The 18,225-nt window shown below is 40.4% G+C and overlaps 1 protein-coding gene across 1 annotated transcript in view; it reads right to left on the bottom strand.

The window, feature by feature from the left end:
- LOC307268448 (protein bicaudal D homolog 1-like) overlaps positions 1-18,225 on the bottom strand; it is a gene marked incomplete at both ends in the record, with an annotated part of 85,011 nt that overhangs the window by 30,979 nt on the left and 35,807 nt on the right. The window contains 2 exons of the mRNA XM_080051079.1: positions 662-782; positions 13,731-14,035. Of these exons, the coding sequence (XP_079907205.1) occupies positions 662-782; positions 13,731-14,035 (426 nt within the window). The remainder of the gene's footprint in view (positions 1-661; positions 783-13,730; positions 14,036-18,225) is intronic.

Here is an 18,225-nt window from a genome sequence, read left to right as displayed (position 1 = left end):
TTCTACCACTGGCACGACAGAAGTAATACAAATGAGCGACGCTGAAGGAGGAGAGTGATTTAAAATAGGCTATTGAACAAATTACTGACTTAAAAAATAAAACGGTCCTGCGGGGGAGTGTGGGGGAGGGGACATATAGCGCGACTACATGACAATACAAATATGAGCGGCGCTGTACAGGATAATAAAAATATGAGTGGCGCTAAAAGGAGTTGAGTCATTACAAATAAATAAAAAGTTTAGCAGCAAAGTGTGGCGTACAGAACCTCTTACCTGAGATAGTGCGGCGGCTGGGACGTTATCTTGCTTCTTCTGCGGTGGCGGAAGCAGCAGGTAGCCTTTTTTTTGATGGATTATATTTATTGATCATGCAGATACATTTTTTCCCTTGCAAAGCACTTTGTGACATATCTTTTGAAGGCACTATATGAATACAGTTTTGGAAGGTAATGAGAAACAATATTGTTCTTTAGTTTTGGGGACTGCTCAACAGAGGAACAATTACTGTTATGTGGCGATTCCATTACCTGACAGGTGGATCATCGGTATTTTGTGTTTCTAACACTTTCACATTGAATTTGTGCTCCCATTATGAACAAAGCCCCTAAAGTGTCTTTCCTCAAGTCAATACTGTGCGTCTGGGTGATGGTTGAAGGCTCACCGTCAGCAGCTGTTGCTTGAGCTTGTGGATCTCAGTCAGGTTCATCTCACTGAACAGGTCTGAAGTGTCTGAGGCTCCATTGGACACTCCAGCCGACTCCCCCTGGATGTGGCCGTTACACCTGACAATCACAGTACGGCATATTAGACAAAACATTAACAACCAGCACAACAGTACAAGAGTGCAAACCAACAGTTAGTTATAGGGGGATTCTACTTATAATCAGTGTTTTTGTTTTTTGTTTGCTACTTTGCTGTCATCTGGGGCCTGTTTCAGGTAGCTGGTTTTGAGGCAACCCAGAGTTTGTTCGCTCTGAGTTAGTGGAAACTCTGGGTTTTCCGTTTCAGGTAGCAGGTTCAGCGCAACCGAGAGTCAGTTACTGCGGCAACATACGCCGTGGGTCTAACCTGCTGGATAGGTGGTTAGACCTACCCTGAGTTTGTTTTCACTTTACGCTGCAGCTCCGACTGAAGAAAGAGTGTCACTGTCACACGCGTGACACCTGTACAGTTTGAAGCAAAATCACTCCATAGAAATCTCCATCGGGATGTTTTTATCATTTCCTGATGATTTTACGTTTGACCGATCATTTATCTGATCAGTAGCCTTGTTCTCAGCCCTCGGTCCGTTCATATAGGCGGCCACCTTACACATCGTGACATGCTCTACATTCAGATCAATAAACCTATTTGTATTGTATGCTTTTTAACGTCTGTGCCACTGAACAGATTTATGTCAGGTGGATTCATGTAACGCTGCGGCTGCACGCGATTGTTACTGTTCACTTGTGCGATCCTAAAGTCACAGACGAGCCTCGTTAAATAGCCTAATATGAATATAAAAATTATATAATAATTTAAACTGTGATCACTTGAGGAAAATGGATCTGGTAATAAATCAATCAGGCTCTTCAATGGAAACTGTCACCTTATGTGTCAGACGTTAATGTCTTTCACTCCCCATTTAAAAGAAGCGACAGTCTGTTTACTGCACAGTGGGCTATTAGGCTATAGCTTCCCAACATATTATACAGCGAATATAAAACACTGTCAGAAATGCTGTGCCGCGCCAGCTTTATTACTTTACTGCTGATATGCGTAACTTTTTAAAATAGGCTATGGCTTCTCATACGGAAGCGAAATGATTGCTCTGTTTTTTTCTGAATTGCCGAGGAGATTAGATCAGAGTTATGTGACAATATCCCCGTTAATTCTTCTCCATAGGCTACCATAAACTCATTTGTTAATATTTCTAACTCCAGTGGGAGTAGCGGAGAAGTTTTTTTTTTTTTTTGAGAAGTGGAGAAGTAGGAGGATCACGCATTTGTTTCTTCTGTTTCCATGGTGAATCATGTTATCAGCGATCCATTGACGATGGCTTTTATGCACACGCTCCACCCAGAGTGAACACGCTCAGAGTTGATAAACCAAACGCTGATCCACTGTTCTGTAACCGAAAACCCAGAGTTACTCATCAACCCTGCGCTCTGAGTTGACCAACTCAAAGTATGTAAAACCAGCTACCTGAAATAGGCCCCTGATCTGCAATCTCACCTACTGCACTTTTTTCACATTTACTGTAAAATGAAACGGACAAATTAAAACTTCTCCCCAAAAAATGTATGTGATTAAGTGTGACCGAAGTAGCCTGGAAATCCAGACCCACTTTTAGAATGAAATAGGGCCTGGCCACGATCAATAGACCTTCCCAACTACTCACCTACGTGTGCATTTCAAATACTACTGCACGCAATTGGATAGGAATTAATCTGTTAATTTATCTGCGAAAGGTTGTCAACATATTTAATTTGTTTTGCCACAATGTAAAGCCTAATCTAAGGTTTTTGCGGTTTGGTTTCAGCAATGCAGATAAAGGATGCATGTGGAGATCTGTCTGGAGTCTGCATATGCCTTAGTATCAACAAATTAGACCTAAATCAACAATGAATCTAGGCCGCTAACAAGTATTGTGTGTATCAAAGCTTGATGTATCTTAATTATCTGTGCCATACAGCTCCACATCAATGAGCTGTTGCAATGGGCGATATGTTCTTTCATGGAACCACATATGTCCTGTCCTGCTGCAGTCTTTAGCAAATACTCACCAGAGTACCAAATGTGAATTAATCCACTGCTGAAAATAGTCCGAAATAAATTTGCTATTTACTGTTCAACTTTCCCAACACTGGCTAAATCAGCTGAGTGTCAGCTTCAGCCTATTCTTCTCGCGAGCCACACGTCCAGCAGCAGAAATACAGTAAAAATTATGTTTCACATCGTAGGCTACAAGTCACATAATGTGGCATTGTCATAGGGCTACATATTATAACCATATGAAACAACAATAATTTGATGTTTTTCTTCTTTATTTATAGGCTAGATGTAGGCCTTTTTATAATTTTTAACCCCATATTTTATCAATGATATATTTATTTCGCAGTTTTAACTTTGTGCTTCCTGCTTCTCTCCACCCCAGAATGTCTGTCCAATGAATGAATGACCTCAGAGATCACGTGTGGTTTTGCTTCGTGATGCTGGTTCACTTGCGAAAGGGGCAATATGAAAGTGGACCACACCAAACAAAAACAAATCTAAATTGTATTTGGTCTGGACAAAAGCAAGTGAACTAGCGGACTTTCCAAGTGTGAATACACCCTCTGTATAGTTATAAAAAGTGTGCTATGTTTGAGAGTATTTCTTAATGTGCTTTAGTATAGTTATAAAAAGTCTGCTATGTTTGAGAGTATTATTAGTCTGCCTAAGAATAGTTATAAAAAGTGTGCTATGTTTGAGTGTATTTTGTGTTAAAGTTACCTTAAAGGTACAACGAGTAAGTCGGCACGTTGGCGACACCTTTGAACAAAAGCGGTAGTATTTTTACGACGCCAGCTGTCGTGAAGCTGTTTTCTAGCTCGTGCAGGGCCTCAAGATTCAAATAATCAGGAAGCAATATAGTGCGTGTCCGTGTGTTGAAAGTGTGAGGGCACCGGACTCTTTTCGGCTCGGTGAGAGTGGTTAGTGACACAGCATCAACTACACCTGACCTGATTGCAATGAGTTGATCCATTGTCACCTCTCACGGAGCTGAACGAGTATGTGTCCCCACACAAAGCGAATGAACGAGAGACGGCAGTTAGTTATGGATCACGATGAGGTAATGTGTTTATGTTGTTGTAAATAATGACTATTTCAGATGAATAATGGTCATCTGATGATGCTGGTGAGGCAAAGTAAACTTTGTTTTAGTAGGCTACCGCTCATTCATTTAGGAGTAAACACTGCAGTCTAGGTTCGCTGCGTGAAATTGTGTATACGTTGCTTGGCAACGCCCTCCCGCCCGCCTATCACTCTCCCTTTGAGCTTTTCTTCATTGCATTTTATTTTTTTTTCTTTGATGGTTCAGCCCCGTTATCAGTCATTATGACGACAAATAACTGTCTCAAATAAGGCTCCCGCTCCCCTTCTAGGATGACCAGATCGCATTTCCATTACTTTTCACACGTCCCGCAAATTGAGACGTTGTCCCGCATTGTTATTGAAAGTGAGCCCCCCTTTTTAAATGCGTGTTTTATAATCTGGCATTTATCCGATAGCTGTCAGGAGACAGCAGTCTCCGTTTGTCTGTGTGTGTGTTTGTCTGTGTGTGTGTATCGGGCTGCTGGGCTCAGTGGCTCTGTGAAGGTGCTGCCTGCAGTGCTTCAACGTTCACTTTCCTGTTACTTCAAAATAAAAGCCAACTCACGTTTGTCAAGTGAAATGCTAATGTGAAGCCAGTGAAATGCTTTTAATGTGAAGCCGCAGCCTTAATGCTCTATTTGTTTAACAGTAGCTAACTTAACTGCTGCACGCTGATCTAAAGATAGTGTTTTTTTAATTTAGAAAGCCGTGTCTCTGGCATTACCGGTGGTGACACGAGTTTATTTTGCTAAAAAAACGGCACTTTGTCCCGCATTGTCCCGCACAAACGTAGTCTTTGTCCCACATCTGGTGAATTGGGATCTGGTCTCCCGCTCCCCTTCCCTCACCTGGAGTGATAGGCTTTTCAATTCACGTTCCTGCGCCACACTGAAATCTGCGACCAATACGGATATGTGACCATAGAGCATGCACGCGTGAACCGAAAATCGGACTGGGTGTACGACCAGATCAAATGCAGTAATAAAAACTATATAAAAACGTCTTTCTTTGCACTGATGGTCTCGTTTGCTGTTAAAGGTAATTTATGATTATCAGAGGAAAAATTAGGCTGTTTAAAAGATATTTAAATGTTACTCGTTGCCGCTTTAAGTATTAGAATTTTATCACAAATATCTCAAGAACAAAAACATTGAAATTGATAAAAAAAGCATTTATAGCTAGTTTCATAAGAGTGCATTTATCATAAACATTCCTAAAATTTTACCATTATGGGTAACTCACCAATGAATGTTTTACCCACCGAAGATTCACTTTTTTTTTATATTAAGAAAAGTACACATTTTTCTATATGATTCACATCTCCTGATACAAACCCTTTCTTTGAAACTAGATAGGGCATATTAAAAGTATTCCTCCTAAAAGGATAATTTGAATTTTCTCTATTTGTGTAACAAAACCTTTGCAATAAAAGGAATTATCTGAAAATAAGTTAGAGTATTGCACATTGTATTTAACCATTTACATGTAGAACATTAAAATAGGCTACATTTTATAAATTATAATGCTATGAGTGTATTAAATGTCAATTTTATGTATTTATTTTTAATGTAATGACAGTATTTATCAGTGAAAACTATTCAGCGGCTGTTGCGAAGTAGGTAGGGCGTTAAACCAGCAACAACAGGGTCGTTGGTTCGATCCCTCGTCCCGCCACATGTCCAAGTGAATCCTTAATTGCTCCTGATAGATAACCGGTAACGCTTTATATTAAGGTCCTTGAAATAGCAGTCTTCTGACAACCTAAGGCACTGACGAAATGCTACATTTAGAGAACAATTTAATGGACTTGTATTTGTTAGGTTAGCATTTATATACTGTATGTGGTGAAAAGGCCCTTTTCTACTGGTCCTATCTGCAACAGTATAATGCTGACTTCTGATACAGCAACGTCTCGCCCAAATACTTATAGTGATGATTGCCATCTCCATAAGGTTACAGATTCAATATGCAGAAGCAACTCATAATAACCCCACGTCGTTTTATATTGTTTTCCCTACAAACATAAATTATTGTTTGATGGAAGTTTTTTTTTGCTTTACTTGTTTAATTATTTTGTTATTCTTATTCATTTAATATATTAAATGAATAGTCCAGTCTTAATCAGTCATTGGACAGCATTTTTGGACAGCATTTTTATTTTACAAAAGTTTATTTTTTTACATTTAGTAAAACGTTGTTTCTGAAAATTCTGGCAAAAAACTGATTTTTACAATTGCACAGTTATGTGATTTTTTCTTTAATTATTGATTTTCAAGAATATTTTTCATTGAAGTTCTGAAGTTTTTAAAATTAAATAAAAATATATTTTTCAAAAGAGCTGTCAGTGTGTTTTTGTGCTTCACCGCTCTAACATTGTATTTACATGTAGTTTTTCTAATTCTCATTGTATCCACCTTGACAAGATATAGCACTTATTAACTGTTAACAAGTGTAAATTAAAGAGGACCTATTATACTACTTTTCTGGTCTTAATTTCTTGTTTTACACTGCTATAGAGCAACCTGACACGAATCACATCACAAAAAACTATGTAGATTTTCGGGAAGCTCTTTCTCTTATTTTGGCGATCCAGCACGTCCTGTCAACACTTGAGTGTGTGTGCTTCGGCAATCTCCGCTCCCTCCGCCTGTGCATCGGCCATCTCCGCTACCCTCCCCCCCTCCTGCAAACCCCACTCCGTTGTGATTGGTTACCTTCCTTCCGGAACACTTTCAGTGGCGGGAAGCGCGAGCATGGACCTATAAGGGCGCGAGGCAGACGCGAACAGGGAAGTGACAGCATTACCATACATGGAAACATCCGCGTGGTGACGTCACAAAGTTTTATGCGACGTCACAAATTATGAAAGGGTAGACCGCTTTGAAGACGTGACTTCTCGACTGGCTAGAATAGTGTTTAGTGCTCTGCACAGACACCCCAGACGGTCAGCAGGGAATACGTCGAAATGCATGTAAGTCATTATTTGATAATTTAGTATGGTTAAGCATGACTATGAATCATCATAACAACGTTTATAGGTCATAAAAGTCAAAAAGCATCATAGGTCCTCTTTAAAGGATTTATTAACCTTAATAAGCATAGTTCTCGCTTTAGATCCAGTACCTGCAAAATGCATGATTAACTGTTTAATAAAGGACTTATTAACCTTAATAAGCATTCTTCAAGACTTTTATTAATGCTATTAAGCAATCAATAAGTAGATAAGAAGTTTCTTATAAGTGCTTATAAAAGTCTTAAAATCACACAGTAAACATGTTTATTATGTTATTATTAACACTTATATATAGTCTTATTAAAACAAATTAATGTTAATAAGCACCTAATAAGGTCCTTATTACCTATTTACTAAGGCTTATTGCGAGGACTTTAATATAAAGCGTTACCGTATATTTTAGTATAAATTAAGTATAGGTTCAAAAGTATACTTAAATATTATATTTAAAGCTGCAGTTGATAGTTTTTTCACTGTAATATTTGGCAAAACTGTCATAATAGCCATTCAGCTATATGTAGGTGAAGTGGTCTGAAAATATTTTTTAATCACTTTGCTCCCCCCTGCCTCAGTGTGCTGCCCCCCAAAATTGCCACCGCTCATGTTAATTTTGACCAATCAGAGCGAGGTCAGATTCTCCGTTCTTATTGGCTGTGGGACCTTGGCAACGACGTTGATGCGTCAGTTGCGTGAGCGTTCACGACCCTAGCAGTCTGACACTAGCCTACTGTTTGGTACTAGGCTACTACAGCGGACAGGGAGTAGCAATGTCTTCACAAACGAACCCTCAATTTACCATTCCCCGGATACCAACAACTAACACCGCTAAGACAGCAAAAAAAACGAGGAAAGACGAATGTTGAAAAGTTAACTGCTAAAAGGGAGACGGAGAGAGCTCGAAAAAAAGTACACCGGCCATGTCTTCTTGCCCTATCACGTCAAGACCTCTCCGACCGCGACCTCGTCCCCTTCCTCTGCCCCTAGGCTGCCTGCCGCTAGCAGCAGGACGTCCGCTGGCCCTATATCCCTCGTCCTGTGCTCAGTGTTGCCAACTCATAGCGATTTTGTCGCTATATTTAGTGACTTTTCAGCCCCACTGGCAAATTTTTTTTTCAAAACAGCGACAAGCAACAAATCTAGCTTTTTTTTCTGGTGTTATTGGTGACTTTTTTCGCCAAAGCAAGTATCACCTCTTCTCAACGAGCAGCGGGAGCACTGACAGGCAGCCCGCTCCTCGCGCAGCAGCCCTTCCCCTTTTTAACCATGTTCAATTAAGATATAAAAAAATAAAAATAAAAAAAAAAGTACAAAATAAGTTGCACTATTTTGGTATGCAAATGAGGTAAGAAACACACTTAAATTATGTTCAAGCACTATTTAAAGCCACTACGAGTAACATGGCACGTTGGCGTCCCCTTTGGACAAAAGCGGTAGTATTTTTACGACGCCCGCTGTCGCAAAGCTGTTTTCTAGCTCGTGCCAGGCTTGCGAGTGTGAACTGAGAAGGGCGCAATATAGTGCATGTCCGTGTGTTGAAAGTGTGAGGACTCTTTTCGGCTCCGTGAGAGTTTTGACACTGCATCAACTAATGCCAGTCAGTGCTACACACACCTGATTGCAATGAGCAGCAGTGTCACCCAACTACTCTCTCTCACGGAGCTGAAAGATTAAGTTTCCTCACAGAAAGCGAATGAACGAGAGACGGCAGTTAGTATGGATCACGATGAGGTAATGTGTTTGTGTTGTTGATGTAAATAATGACTATTTCAGATAATGGTTATCTGATGATGGTGAAGCAAAGCAAACTTTGTGTTAGTACCAACCGCTCATTCATTTAGGAGTAAACACTGCGGTCTAGTTTCGCTCTCGTGAAATTGTATAAACGTTGCTTGGCAACGCCCTCGTCCCGCCCGTAGCCTATATCACTCTCCCTTTTAGCTTTTCTTCATTGCATTCTCTTTTTTTTCTTTGATGGTTCAGCCCCGTTATCAGTCATTATGACGACAAATAACTGTCTCAAACAAGGCTCCCGCTCCCCTCCCCTCACCTGGAGGGATAAGCTTCTCAAATCGCGTTACTGCGCCACACTGAAATATGTGACCATAGAGCCTGCACGAGCGAACCGAAAATCGGACTGGGTGTGCGACCAGACCAAAAGCAGTGATGAAAACTATTTAAAAACGTCTTTCTTTGCACTGATGGTCTCGTTTGCTGTTAAAGGTAATTTATGATTATCAGAGGAAACATGAGGCTGTTTAAAAGATTTTTAAATGTTACTCATAGCCGCTTTAAGTATAACTTAAGTGCAACTTAAGTTGTTTCAATTTAACACAACTTAAAGTATATCTATCTATAAAGCAAGAAACGTCTGTCTGTGTGTCTGTGTCTGTAATTAATTTTGTGGCTCGCATATCTCTCTGAGTTTTGGTCAGATCGGCATGAGCTTCCGGAAATCGCTTGCACAGCACAAAGGTGTGCATGCTTCATTGTGAAGTTTTTAGAAGTACGAAGGTGTGCATCCTTCATCCTTTATTGTGAAGTTTTTAAAAGTACGTGCGCACACTGAAGGCCACAGAGCACCGTGAGCACGGAGCATGAAGTAATCTCCGAATAAACCCCGCCTCCCTCTGACGAGCGCCACACACACACACACACACACACACACACACACACACACACACACACACACAGCAGACCGACGCAGCCTACTTCCTCAACAACTCCTCACCTGCTCCGCCTGTCCGCTTTAGTGGTAAAGACAGCACTTAACGCTATTTTCACTGTAATAATACAGCACGGGCTCGGATGCTTCCACAAAATGTTTTATATCCGTTAAAAAGTTAAACCGAAAGACAGAGCGCGCGCCCACGTCCCACACACACAGCTGACTGCTATGACACGTTCATTCACAGCACGGTCTCGGATGCTTCCACTAAATGTTTTATATCCGTTTAAAATCTAAACTGAAAGCCCGCGCGCGCGCACAAGTCCCGCCCCCCCCACCCCTGCGCGCACACAAGTCCCCCCCCCCGTGCCGACGCCCGCACATGCACACAAGTCCCCCCCACACAGCTGACTACTGACAAGTTAACTGACAGTTATCCAAACTCAGTCTTATCTTTCAAATACCTAACAGTAATGGTAATGGGGTTCACAATGTTGTCATGGCGTGCAGCATAGACTCCTTTTATACACAGTGCAGCCATTTACTATATAGGCAACTGATTGTAAGTTTGAGTGCATTGTGCAGTATGGATGGCAGTTTGCAGGGTACCATAATATCAGATTGTATATGTAACACCTGTACAGCTCCATTCTTCTTTAGGATTCAACACTTAAAGGCCTACTTCACCGGTTTGAATATGAAGGTGTATTGAATTCTGAGATCCTATGTAGTATAAATGTGCAAAAAAAATTGAAATTGGTTCATCCTAGCCTGAGAAAAGGCAGAAAGAGTGTTTTTTTAACCCTATATTAATCTTACTGTGACATCACAGTAAGATAAATATAGGGTTAAAAAAAAAACCTTACTTTGTAAATATTACTGTGATTTCTCCTACTGTGACATCACAGTAATATTTACAAAGTAATTTTTTTTTTAACCCTATATTTATCTTACTGTGATGTCACAGTAAGATTAATATAGGGTTAAAAAAAAACTCTTTCTGCCTTTTCTCAGGCTAGGATGAACCAATTTAAAAAATGTTTGCACATTTATACTACATAGGATCTCAGAATTCAATACACCTTCATATTCAAACCGGTGAAGTAGGCCTTTAATTATCACATTTTGTGTTTCATTTCACTTAACAAAACACATCGAATTAGTTTGTGGTTATCTTTACGCAATACACTAAGGAATGTTGCCCAACTATATACTGTAGCCAACTTCTACAAAGTAGGCTACGTTACTGATAATAACCTTCAACAGTGTAAACTTAACCATCACTGATATCAGCCAAATGTACTGTCTAATATCTTTCTTTGTTTACCTCCTTCCTACGGGCACTGCACTAGTATCATGAACACACTTTAACATATTAAGTTTACTTTAAAAAAATCTACTTAAGTATTCTTTTTTTTCACCTGGGTAGTGACTGTACAGGTGAAACTCGAAAAATTAGAATATCGTGCAAAAGTTCATTTATTTCAGTAATTCAACTTTATAGGTGAAAATAATATCTTATACAGACTCATTACATGCAAAGTGAGATATGTGAAGCCTTTATTTTTTATAATTGTGATTATTATGGCTTACAGTTTATAAAAACCCCAAATTCAAAATCTCAGAAAATTAGAATATTGCATAAAATCAATAAAAAAAGGATTTTAAATACAGAAATGTCGGCCCTCTTGAAAGTATAATCATGCATATGTACTAAGTACTTGGTTTGGGCCCCTTTTGCATGAATTATTGCCTAAATGCGGCGTGGCATGGATGCTATCAGCCTGTGGCACTGCTGAGGTGTTATGGAAGCCCAGGTTGCTTTGATGTGGCCTTCAGCTCGTCTGTATTGTTGGGTCTGGTGTGTATCATCTTCCTCTTGAAAATAGTCCATAGTTTCTCTATGGAGTTCGTCAGGAGAGTTGTCTGGCCATTCATGCAGAGTAATACCATGGTCAGTCAACCAGTTACCAGTGGTTTATGGTACCGTGGGCAGGTGCCAAGTCTAGCTGGAAATGGAAATTGTCATCCCCATAAAGCTTGTCAACAGACAGAAGCATGAAGTGCTCTAAAATCTTCTGGTAGATGGCTGTGGTGACTTTGGACTTGATAACACAGTGGACCAACAGCAGCAGATGACATGATACCTCAAATCATCACTGATCCAAATTAAATGTTGCGTTTCATTTGGAAATCAAGGTTCCACAGTCTAGAGGAAGAGTGGAGGGGCACAAAATCCAAGGGGCTTGAAGACCACTGTCAAGTTTCAACAGTCAGTGATGATTTGAGGCACCATGTCATCTGATGGTGTTGGTCCACTGTGTTATCAAGTCCAAAGTCACCACAGCCATCTACCAGAAGATTTTAGAGCACTTCATGCTTCTGTCTGTTGACAAGCTTTATGGAGATGCTGAATTACTTTTTCCAGCAATACTTGACACCTGTCCACAGTGCCAAAACCACAAGTAACTGGTTGACTGACCATGGTATTACTGTGTTGATTGGCCAGACAACTCTCCTGACCTGAACCCAATAGAGAAACTATGGACTATTGTCAAAAGGAAGATGATACACACCAGACCCAACAATACAGACGAGCTGAAGGCCACTATCAAAGCAACCTGGGCTTCCATAAAACTTCAGCAGTGCCACAGACTGATAGCATCCATGCCACACCGCATTTAGGCAATAATTCATGCAAAAGGGGCCCAAACCAAGTACTTAGTACATATGCATGATTATACTTTCTAGAGGGCCGACATTTCTGTATTTAAAATCCTTTTTTTATTGATTTTATGTAATATTCTAATTTTCTGAGATTTTGAATTTGGGGTTTTCATAAACTGTAATCACAATTATAACAAATAAAGGCTTGAAATATCTCACTTTGAATGTAATGAGTCTATATAATATATTAGTTTCACCATTTAGGTTGAATTACTGAAATAAATGAACTTTTGCACGATATTCTAATTTTTCGAGTTTCACCTGTATATGTAATTGCAGGTGCTTGTGGACCGCTTGAGTATTTAAAACTTTAAAGAACAATTGGAAAAGTTGAATGGTTAAATATTTCAGTAAAATTTTAGCAGCCTTAACCTAATGTACAAATCAAATTCCCTGTTACTACATCCTGTTCACACAAATTGTGCACACAGACACCCAACAGGTCCTTTTCAGTGTTCATTATCCTGCAGAAGTTACAATGTTGGAATCGGATTAGATATACTAGTGCAGTGCCCGTAGGAAGCAGGTAGCTTATGCTTAAATGTAACCCATGTAGCCTACACATAGGCAGTGTCACAGTCATTGAAATGGCTGTCACATCGCTCGTCAATGTGACTTATGTTCTCTCTTTAATATTTGTTGCGTCATATGTAATCCTCTATTCTTTATTGGCAAATCAGGTGATCTCTTATTAGTAATTGCAGCTTAAAGGCAGCAGCATTTATTTTTGCAACCAAAATGAAGGGCACTTTTGCATCTTACATAGTCTGTAGCTCGTTTAGGTGTTAGTTTCTAACGGATTTAGCGATCATGTTTACATAGAAGAGCTATCGAAGACGGTGCTAATTTAAATGGAAATCGCTATTGATACGCTAACTGATATTAACTGTCGCGGAAGTGTTTAACTATACATTAAGTCTATAACAGTGAAAATAGCGTAACGTGCGCTCTTTAACACTAAAGCGGACAGGTTTGAGGAGTCGGTGATGTCTGTGGAAAGGTTTAAGAACGTTTTGTCTGGAAAGTTGGGGCATTGCATGAGATGGTAACAACAGGCTGTGTCGGTCTGCTGTGTGTGTCCCGCTCGTCAATGCAAGCTTTGGTCGCAGCAGCTAATCAAATCAGAGGGAGGCGGGGTTTAGCCGGAGACTACTTCATGCCCGTCGTTACTGTGGCCTTCAGTGTGCGCATGTATTTGCCGCCAGCATGATATAAATATGATAACTTCTACATATTTGATCCAAAAAATTCAAAATCAATCAAGGATGCACACCTTTGTGCTGTATGCAAGCCATATCCGGAAGCTCAGGCCAATCTGACTAACACTCAGAGAGATATGCGATCCACATGAACACACACAGACACACAGACGTTTCTTGCTTTATAGATAGATATAAAACTATTTATAGGAAAGGTTTGACGACTTGTCATCACTAACATAAACATTTCTTTTTCCTTCAAAATGGGGTTTGTGTGTGCATTCTCCACCTGGTTGGCTCTTCTGCGTTTGGGGAAAGCAGAGTTGCAGGGGTGGCAGTGCCACTTGGCGGGGCAGAGGTGAAGGTGAGGTGGGCACTGCCAGTGTAGGCCACATCACACATGCTGAGGTGGTGGACCAGCTCCCTGCGCAGGTGCTTCTTCTGCTCCCTCTCGCTCTTCAGAGACTCCAGGGCTTCCTCCAGCTGGCTGTCTGAAAGCTCCTTCAGACGCAGGGTGTCCTGCAACTGGCTGTGGAGGAGCTCTGTCTCCTCCTCCAACACCTTGATCTCATGCTTCAGGCCTTCATACTCCACCTAAACCACAGGAGGAGCAACAGATAGATGGATGGGATCAAACCAAAAGATTGGCCAGCAAAAGTACTGTAGCACCGATATGATAGAAGTTCCTGTTCTATATTGTCACAGCCCAGCTCAAGGGAATGACAAAGAGGAGACCACCCCTGGCTTTAAGCTTATCAATAATAGTTAATTTAACAAAAGTTAAGTAAAGCAAGTTAATGTGATGCACGTAAGTCAGTAATCAGTAATGAGTGCTGTGTGGATGAGTGGAGAATGTGGTGTATGTGCAAATGAACGCTAACCCAAAACCTAAACAAACTATACAAGGGAGAGAAAGACTAAAGGGCTGTCTCCTACAATGTATGTAGATGAGGAGCTCAGCTAGCATGGGTGTTGGACATTACACTGATCACTTCCTGGAAGCCTGGCAATCAGGAGAGCTGTCACAATATTGAAAACTCATTCATTCATTATGCAGATCTCAAAAGTATTTAGTAAGATGATCCATTTTAAATTGGACACAGTGTAATACATATTTTGCTAGCTTGCAGTCTTCTTTGCCTTCGATGGCACATTACGGACAGTACGTTACTTTGCATGATATTGGCACTATATTGAGAGCTTTGCCATGCGACTGAGATCCCTCTTCAGCACCACAGTCCTGTACAGCGCCCGCAGTATTAAGCTCACATTAGTAGTGACGTCATGTCACACACAGACTATTCTGAATGAACTGATTAGCGGGGGTGGGGGTTATATACTGTATTTACCATGGCCATTGATTTATGACTCAGTGTCATGTGAACAAGAAAATAAATTAAAACTAAAGAGAAATCCAGTTTCTGTCGTACTTTATCTAAAGATGTCCTGCATAAGTTGGTGCCGAAACCTGGGAGTGTGAAGTAAGAAAAGGACGAAAAGTCCATTGGGTTGCAAGACAAACAATAAGACAGAACGAAGGAACAATGGCTGAAATCGACCGTCAGAAGAAAAAGAGATCTTCAATCAGCACCTCTGTATCCAGATTGATGAACAAGATTGATGACGAACTTGGTAAAGAACAACGTGATAATGATGTATTGCAAGAGTTGCTGGAGCAATTGATGTTAAAAGAAGAATGTTTGACTAAAATGGATTTGTGGAGGAGGAAACAAAGATGGAAAACTTAGAAGTTTTCAAGAGCCTTAGAATATACAAATACAAAGATCACATAAAACTGAGGAGGACGAGGATAAGAAGAGCGCTCAAAAGAGTGAAAGATGATGCAATGTCTGTTGAATCTAACCACATGCATAATAATGGGAAGCTGCCTCAACTTGTGATTGAAAAATATTCTGGAGACATCAGACAGTGGCAGTACTTTTGGGGACAGTTTGACAGCAGTGAACTGAATAGTAATCCAAACCTGACAAAAACAGATAAATTCAGTTATCTGAGACCATATCTCACTGGCGCAGCTGCCAATGTAGTCGCAGGGTTACCATTAACTGAAGCCAATTATGAAAACGCTACGCTGCTACAGAAAATATTTGGCCAAAACGATTTGGTTATTAATGCACACATGACCAAATTGTTAAGTCTTAATCCTGTAAACAAAAGTGACTCTGATATTTATATGAAACTGTGAAATCCAAATTCGTAGTCTGGCTTCCATGGGAGTTGTCACTGACACGTATGGTAGTTTACTGTGCCCCATTCTAATGAAGCTCATTCCCGAAGAGATAACGTTAGACTTCATCAAACAAGTAGAAGAGGTTGACATCTGGAAGGTGGAGGTGCTGATGAACTTCATTCAAAAAGAAGTAGACAGCCGAGAGCGCACGGCCAACATGTCTAAAATCGGAAAAGAGCGCACAAGTAAGGAAAGTGAAAAGGAGACGCCAGGCTAATGGGAAATGCGCACAAGATTACCAAACACAATGACAATGTCTACCCTTTATGCTTCAAATCAAAAGGACAGACAATATTTTTTTTTTGTGAGAAAAATAATCACCAGTCTAAACAAAGCCCTAAACACAGCGAGTTATACCAGCATCCAATGCGGAAGTGACAAAAATTGCAGTGAACCTGAGTGGCCACTAAGGGCAAGTTTCAAAACAGAGCAATTTCTCGTTGACTCCCATGTTAAATATGCCGTTTTCACAGCATTGTTAAACCTATTTAAGGCCTGGTCACGGCCTCCCATAAGGGGTAGAAAGTGGAAAAGCTTTCTAGGGCCCAGCCACCAGGGGGCCCCCCAGAGAGAAAAAAAATATATATATATATACAGGTGAAACTCGAAAAATTAGAATATCGTGCAAAAGTTAATTTATTTCAGTAATTCAACTTTATAGCTGAAAATAATATCTTATACAGACTCATTACATACAAAGTGAGATATGTGAAGCCTTTATTTTTTATAATTGTGATTATTATGGCTTACAGTTTATAAAAACCCCAAATTCAAAATCTCAGAAAATTAGAATATTACATAAAATCAATAAAAAAAGGATTTTAAATACAGAAATGTCGGCCCTCTAGAAAGTATAATCATGCATATGTACTAAGTACTTGGTTTGGGCCCCTTTTGCATGAATTATTGCCTAAATGCGGCGTGGCATGGATGCTATCAGCCTTGTGGCACTGCTGAGGTGTTATGGAAGCCCAGGTTGCTTTGATGTGGCCTTCAGCTCGTCTGTATTGTTGGGTCTGGTGTGTATCATCTTCCTCTTGACAATAGTCCATAGTTTCTCTATGGAGTTCAGGTCAGGAGAGTTGTCTGGCCAATCAACACAGTAATACCATGGTCAGTCAACCAGTTACCAGTGGTTTATGGTACCGTGGGCAGGTGCCAAGTCTAGCTGGAAATGGAAATTGTCATCCCCATAAAGCTTGTCAACAGACAGAAGCATGAAGTGCTCTAAAATCTTCTGGTAGATGGCTGTGGTGACTTTGGACTTGATAACACAGTGGACCAACAGCAGCAGATGGCATGATACCTCAAATCATCACTGTTCCAAATTAAATGTTGCGTTTCATTTGGAAATCAAGGTTCCACAGTCTAGAGGAAGAGTAGAGGGGCACAAAATCCAAGGGGCTTGAAGACCACTGTCAAGTTTCAACAGTCAGTGATGATTTGAGGCACCATGTCATCTGATGGTGTTGGTCCACTGTGTTATCAAGTCCAAAGTCACCACAGCTGTCTACCAGGAGATTTTAGAGCACTTCATGCTTCTGTCTGTTGACAAGCTTTATGGAGATGCTGAATTACTTTTTCCAGCAAGACTTGACACCTGTCCACAGTGCCAAAACCACAAGTAACTGGTTGACTGACCATGGTATTACTGTTTTGATTGGCCAGACAACTCTCCTGACCTGAACCCAATAGAGAAACTATGGACTATTGTTAAGAGGAAGATGATACACACCAGACCCAACAATACAGACGAGCTGAAGGCCAAAGCAACCTGGGCTTCCATAACACCTCAGCAGTGCCACAGACTGATAGCATCCATGCCACACCGCATTTAGGCAATCATTTGTGCAAAAGGGGCCCAAACCAAGTACCTAGTACATATGCATGATTATGCTTTATAGAGGGCCGACATTTCTGTATTTAAAATCCTTTTTTTATTGATTTTATGTATTATTCTAATTTTCTGAGATTTTGAATTTGGGGTTTTCATAAGCTGTAAGCCATAATAATCACATTATAACAAATAAAGGCTTGAAATATCTCACTTTGAATGTAATGAGTCTATATAATATATTAGTTTCACCATTTAGGTTGAATTACTGAAATAAATGAACTTTTGCACGATATTCTAATTTTTCGAGTTTCACCTGTATATACAGTATATAGGGGAGAACGGGGTCATCTGAGCCACCACTGGTAACTGGTTGACTGACCATGGTATTACTGTGTTGATTGGCCAGACAACTCTCCTGACCTGAACTCCATAGAGAAACTATGGACTATTGTCAAGAGGAAGATGATACACACCAGACCCAACAATACAGACGAGCTGAAGGCCACATCAAAGCAACCTGGGCTTCCATAACACCTCAGCAGTGCCACAGGCTGATAGCATCCATGCCACGCCGCATTTAGGGTGTATTCACACATGCCGTGTTTAGTTTGGTTGAAACGAACTCAGATGCACTTCTGCCTTCGGTGCGCATCTTTCAGGCAGGTGTGAATACAGCAATCACACTCGGGTGCGGAC

This window comes from Ammodytes marinus (genome assembly GCF_949987685.1).
Source record: "Ammodytes marinus genome assembly, chromosome: 22".
Taxonomy (NCBI): domain Eukaryota; kingdom Metazoa; phylum Chordata; class Actinopteri; order Uranoscopiformes; family Ammodytidae; genus Ammodytes; species Ammodytes marinus.
Note: the sequence above shows the minus strand (reverse complement) of the source record. Positions and strands in the feature narration are given on the sequence as shown.